Here is a 6,853-nt window from a genome sequence, read left to right as displayed (position 1 = left end):
ATTGTTTAACAAAGGTTGTTTACATTTTTCATGTTTCTTTAAATTCACTTAAACTTGAGTTGGGTTTTTTTCCGCCTTCGCAGCTCACAGAAACCTGAGCTGCCAGTGTTCAAGTGGTATTAACTCGATTTTGATCAGAGGGATTTTTCGCAAAATACTCCAAGATAATTAAAACTATTTTAAGGATCGTCCAGAAATCAATGCAGATGGTAATGTCAGGCTTATCCCAGGTATGCATGGGAAAGATAAGAGTGATTAAATCCACCGGTGCATTAATGAGTATGTAGATGTAAAATAATCCTTAAAGGCATGGCAGGGTTGCTGCAGGAGAAGCCAAATGTCAAGTGGCATTTTATTTTATGGAGGAGCCTTTTTAAAAGGGGACACGGTTCTTTCTTATCCAAACTGAGCCCTCGGAGCCTCTAAGATCTCATACAGCAACACAAAGCGCACAAGAGCCGCCTGTGCAGAGAGACGGGATTCGTGGCGAGAACACAAGTTGTCCATTTGAGTTGATTTGAGCATGAAACTTGTGAAAAATAAATCCTTCCTGTCACAGTTATTTGAAAATGAATTTGTCTCAAATGAGGTGTAGAGTGTTGAGCTCAAAAATTATACTCAACGTGATAATCAGAAAGAAAACATGATGTTGTGTAGTGTAAGGCGTTACATTAAGTTTGGGTGATACATTTTTTTAAAGAAAAATGTAGAATTCAAAATGCTAAATTATAAAATTGCTGCAAGAACAGATTCACTCTAAGTCCAGTCACCCGGTGCAAAGGAGATGTATTTATGTCGTGGTTTACACGGACGTAATAAGGGAAATAAACCGGTATAATGTCTGTGATGGAAGCACTTGGCTTGAAAATTGGAGGCTTATTTCTGAAGACGGTGATTTAGGCTGCAGCTCGAATGCTGCAAATGAGACCCTTAATATCACAGCCATAATTAATTGCGCAAATTTGTTTATATTAAATAAAACTAACACATACTGGGAAAACTCTATTAGCCTTAATTAAGCTTGATATCATACTTTATGGAATGTGTGGTTGAAAACAAGCCGTTTTGGTAGATTTTTTTCTCGGTCTTTCACCGATAGTGGAACGCCTACCAGCTCTCTACCTTTGGGCTGCTTTTCCTCCTTTGAGAGTTGGAAATGAGAAATGGAAATGGAAATACCAGGAGGTGCTACATTAGCTGCCTGATCTGCACTTATTGCCGCATACAGGCACCTATTACTTTGCCAATCTGCGCCTCTATTTTAGCATTCCGGGCATGGAGAAGCTCCGAGATAGCAGATTTATCAAATGGGAAAATGAATGCATGATGATCAGTTAAATTGAAAATCAGCGTCTGCATGACAGCCCGACCTGACACCTCCGTAATTAGAAAGAAAAATGATGGCGTCCGATGCATAATAGAGCAAAAACAATTTACACTCTCCCATAATGATCCGGCGTTCAAATTGAAAATTTCTCCGGGTATAAATTGAATTCATAAAGTATGATTCATGGACGACACATCTCCTGGAGGCTGCCTGGGCATATCGATTGATAGTTTGTCTTGAACCATGCAGCGTGCAGCTCTCAGGCAAAAAAAGCTTAACTACTTAAGCAAATCGCTAATTTCACCTTAAGGCCACCAATGTGCAGCCAGCGATACTCCTATTCAGTGTGCTGATGAATTATGGATGAACTGGGCATACGTCCCAAATAGCCTAAGAGTAGCATGGAAAAATACACACCGAATAAATCTCAGGGGTTGATTGAAATTGGCCCTGGTTATCCCACAATTTAGTCAGTAAACCTTGTATTTCTAGGTTTTGAAAGAATTGTCAACCGATGGATTTATCCGCCTCGGATTGTGTCAGAATGTTCCCTTAATGGTGGAAAGATGCTGTTGTAACCCTTATAATAAAATGTATAATAACACTGAAAAACTGCAAGACCCTTCAAGACTTCAAGTAATATGAGATTAATAGAATAAGATGCCTGTAAACTCACTGGTGGATATCAAAAATCAAAGCGATGCCATGAAAGATTTAAAAAACATGAATATACACCATTTCACCATGTAGCACAATAAGCTCTCTGCTCTCAGCACTATGAGCAGACACAGAGGATACACCTCTAACCCACAGCCTCGTGCAGGCCTTAATCTTCTGCATGCGCCCCGTGTGTGCATGTTGGCTGTGTCCCCTGCCCCCCGTCAAACTAATAAGACATTGCTTCCTAGAGCAAACAGCTGCATGGGTTGAAATTTATGTAAATATTTTGAAAGGGACACTGGCTCAGAAATTCATTTGCGCCGGCTCAGATGTAAAGCTCACCCCTCTGATTATTTTCAATTTATTTGCAAATCAAGACCCAACGAGAACACTAAAGGGCTCTGGTGTGAGCGCGCTAGAGCTGGACTGGATACGTTTTTTTGTTTTGTTTTAAGATTATTTTTTGTATGTTATTACAACGCACACAAGAGCCTCGACATCCCTTCCTTTGGCTCGACGTGATATTGTGGTCAACACTGCAAATATTGCAGAAGGGAGCAGATGTCCCAGATCCCGCGTGGCTTCCCTGGGGACCACCAACCCTATTAGAACAAATGTGTTCTGCTATTGTAAATAGGCACGTTTGCCTCAGCCCGTCCTATTACAGCCGACGCATGATCAATAGGCTGATAACACAGAAACATCAATGTAAAGCGACAGAACAATGAGGGATATCATCGAACATCTATCTTAATATAGCCCTGCTACAAGGGGCCCTGACAAAGTGGAGCGAGAGGGGGAAGAAGAAGACGGGGGGGGGGGGGAGCTCATGAAAATGCCTCCCCACGAATCCCCATCTCCAATATGCACAAACACACACACTCCCAGCTGCCGGGGCTATTATTTTCCTATTTCAATTTGACACCCAGGCCTTTTCATGCTAATTCTATTATTCTTGGAAGTTTATGTGATTTCATATCACTAGAAATCGGTAATGTATTATAACCCCCTTTGAGCTAAAATAAACTGAATCCCCCTGCAGTAGCCACCGGGAAAATAATTACTTTCATATCAAAACTCTGCAGGAGTCGAGCGGGTCCTTTTCGCCTCAGGCTCGTAACCTCATTTCAGTGGGGGCTTATAGATGAATAAATTTGTTAAGGCAATATACAAAGTACAACACGAGATTTCTTAAGAAAGCCCTTCCTACTGTAGGCTACTGTAGTCCTGCACTGTGTGTGCTGCTATTTAAGGTCCCACACGGTTTGAGGTGCTTGTATACAATAGATTTATTTGAGAAAAACCGTACATATATAAATAGTATAATACCTTTTTACAGCTCTTGAGGATTTGTGTTGGTCTCGTGGTCTTGTGTTGTTTTTTTCTCTCGACAAGTTATCACACATTAAAGGACATCTAGAGATTCCTCACTCACACACTCGCAGACAGAGAGAGAGAGAGAGGGAGAGAGAGGGAGAGCGAGAGAGAGAGGGAGAGAGAGAGGGAGAGAGAGAGAGGGAGAGGGAGAGAGAGGGAGAGAGGGAGATAGAGGGAGAGAGGGAGAGAGGGAGAGAGAGAGGGAGAGAGAGGGAGAGAGAGAGAGAGAGGGAGAGGGAGAGAGAGACAACGTTGTCAAAATAACAGCAAAGTGGGGAAACGCAGATTGCGCAGATGTGCTTAAGCTTTGGCCTAATGAAAGGTGTCGTTTAGAGGCTATATATCAGTGTGATTCTGCTTCTCCCCTCTTTTTTTTTTACCCCCAATGATTTATTCCATGTCGACATCTTCTTTAAAGTCTGTCTTTGTTTCCGCTGGACTGTCAGTGAGGACACACGCGGGGTTGTCAGGGTGGTCCTTGATCTCTAAATGCTCCTTTCTGTCTGCATCGACAGGCTTAATGAGTTGTGGACTGTGTTCGCTGCAAATAACAGAGGTCTGAGTGCTTTTGCCAGTGGAAAAGGCGGCCCTGTGTGGGCTGCTGTGCGGTGAACGTGTCTTTTCCTCGGATCCCACTTGTCCCTTTCGCGAGGCGTCTGCAGAGTCCGGCGAGCTGCTCCTACATCCCGCAGAGCCGCTGCAGCGGACACCGGACTGGGTTCTCTCCGCCGGGCTGTCACTGTCGGAGTGCGCTGCTGCTGCTGTGGTCTTTAGGGCCGTTTGAGGAACAATGAATCCAAGCGGCTGTGTGATGGGATAGAGCAGGAAGTGTCCCTTCCCTATCAAAGGCCGTGAGGAGGGTAAGGCCGCGGGGTTGCGTCTCGGTCTGGAGTCCGAAAGGAGGCTTTCGACGCTAAAAGGGTTGAGCTTCTGCACGCTGGAGGCGCTGTTGGTGGAGCACAGGCTTGACCGGTGGCTGGCGTCGGGCGAGTCCGGCTCGGATCCGCCAGCATCCCGGTCCAAGTGTCTTTGGTTGTGGTTTGGGTCATGGAGAGGGTGAGGTGTTTGGTCGCAGCTCGATTGCGTGTGGTTGCCCCCCAAGGAGTCAAAAGGCGGGCCCGTGTGGTCACTGTCGGTCACATGCGACAACCCGCTGTCGCTGTCCGACCCCGGGGTGTGAAATAAATCCCCAGCAGCGAGCCTGTTCTGGGACTTGAGCAGCCGTCGCTCCTGCTTGCGTTTCTTCTTCTCCATCCTGTCCAGCTCTCTCCGGGCGATCTCATCGGGGTCCATGGGCTCCCCGCTGCAGGTGGTGGGGTGGGCGTTGTGAGCAGGTCGACCTGGACCTTTCTTTGTGTTCTCCTTTTTCCTCCATTTGGCTCTGCGGTTCTGAAACCATACCTGCAGAGAGGGGAAATACAAGTGGGAAACGTGTTGTGTCACTGCAAGGGGAGAATTAATTACAGCAAAATGTGTTAGTGTTGTAACAATACGGTAATTAAGCAAATAGTGAGGTTGCACCTTGCTCTTGCTGTTCTCAATTAGGCCTTTGATTAAGAATCTGTGCACAGGCAAGCTACAATAAATTAGACTGAAGCTTAACAAAATAAGCTTCACATTTAGTTAAAGTATAGGTCAGAGCTCTAAATATATATATATATATATATATATATATATATATATATATATATATATATATATATATATATATATATATATATATATATATATATATATATATATATATTCCTGTATATATATATGTATTCCTATGTAAACCAAATTAAGCAATTCAACTTAGCTTTAACATTGCTATTTTCATCAGCAATAATATTCTATAAAATGAGGTAGGTCGGGAAACTCACAATTGAGGTCAGTATACACTGAACACATTTGGTATTTTTCGTTATTTAAAATTATTATTATATATTCGACAAATATATTCGACAAATATAACGCCATAATTTGTGAAAAAATGATCTCGTTAAAAAAATGTGTAAAAGGTGTGTAATTAAAATTGATTTATTGGACTAACATAACCCATGAAAGGTCAAACCACACACATCCATCTAGTGGGTCCTTCTGGTTAGTATTTTTTTTATTATTACAAGAGGTACGTTATGACCCAAAATGAATACATGAAGGACAGTCTGCTGTTTTTTTAGGTTAGTTGGGACCAAGCAATTGACACGTCTAGCCTTTGTCATGAATGAATAATAAACAAAGGAATAAAGAAACACACACACACAAGCTTAAAATGATATGTGAGGGAACAAAATAAATATTTACCTGAACCCTTGATTCTATCAAGTCCAATCGAAGAGCCAGTGCCTCCCTCATGAACACGTCGGGATAGTGGCTCTCATTAAAAGCCTTTTCTAATTCCTCCAGCTGCCAACCAGTGAAATTAGTGCGAGTTCTCCGTCTCTTGCAACCAGGACCATCTTTGTCTGGGTCCCCCGAGTCTGACAGCAGAATGAGAATAAGTGTGCACAGTCTGCATTATTATTATTATTATTTTTTGTAACAACCACATTTCAACACAATGTTAGCTGGAATCGTTTCATGCATATGCGGCTAATTCTGCAAACTTCAGAGCTGCAGAAGGTGATCGCGTCTGAGATGTTGCAGTCGGTGCACACACACACACACACACGCACACACACACGCACACACACGCAGCCTGCAGCTTCTAACAAATTGTCGCCTTTTATGAAACCTTGCGATGTTAACACGGGCTTTCCCTCGCTCTAGTGTTTCCTGACTTGACAGGAACATTGTTTTCGCTTGTGTACATCTTCAGCTTTCGGAGATGGGAATGAAGTGGGAGGAAGAAGAACGCTCCTCTGGCTGCGTTTGTGGTTCCGCGTGCCCTTTAAAAAAACGCACCACCAAGACGACAACTTGTATCGCAATATCCTGTCTTTGTGTCTTTCTGTTTTTGTCTCAGTGCAAACAGGCGGCATAGACGTTATTGTGCAGCGCATATAATGTGGCGTACCTGTCAGTTTGTACTGCTGGTTATCTCCATTCATCCCGCAGCCCGAAGACAAGAGGGGGTTGGAATTACCCACCGAAGCCGTGCAGGAACCATTAAGTAATCCGTCTATTGAGAAGGGAACCGCGGACGCGGATTGAAGTTGATGCCCGGCTAATTCGTAAACGTGATGGTGGCTCAGATGGTACGGGAAGCCCACCATCCCGCCGAGTGAGCCTCCGAACTGGGCGTGAGGTGCATCCAGTATCCTGCTGTCCATCATCCCGCAGGCAAAAGGAAACGACGTCTGGAGGCCGGTGATGGGAATTTAAAAAGCATGCAGTGAGTGTGGCCAACGAGTAGGGGACATGATGTGAAGGGAGGGATGAGCTGTACTTTATCCACATGAACCTCCCAATAATTAGCCCAGGCTCTGGGAATATGAGACCCAATGAGAGGCGGTAATGGACGCTGACGTCAGAGACGCGCTCCGCAAACGCTCCCCGTATCGA

The 6,853-nt window shown here is 44.0% G+C and overlaps 1 protein-coding gene across 1 annotated transcript; it reads right to left on the bottom strand.

Moving 5' to 3' along the window:
* Nucleotides 1-3,754: 3,754 nt before the first annotated feature.
* uncx (UNC homeobox) lies at nucleotides 3,755-6,624 on the bottom strand (the record flags this gene model as incomplete). Its single annotated transcript, XM_079281824.1, has 3 exons — nucleotides 3,755-4,765; nucleotides 5,654-5,829; nucleotides 6,366-6,624. 3 exons carry the CDS (start codon nucleotides 6,622-6,624, stop codon nucleotides 3,755-3,757), a joined length of 1,446 nt encoding a protein of 481 aa, XP_079137950.1.
* Between the last annotated feature and the right edge of the window lie 229 nt (nucleotides 6,625-6,853).

The sequence above is a fragment of the Melanostigma gelatinosum genome (assembly GCF_949748355.1).
Source record: "Melanostigma gelatinosum genome assembly, chromosome: 13".
In the NCBI taxonomy this organism is placed as follows: Eukaryota; Metazoa; Chordata; class Actinopteri; order Perciformes; family Zoarcidae; genus Melanostigma; species Melanostigma gelatinosum.
The sequence above is the reverse complement of the archived record's forward strand: the minus strand, read 5'-3'. Positions and strand labels throughout refer to the sequence as shown.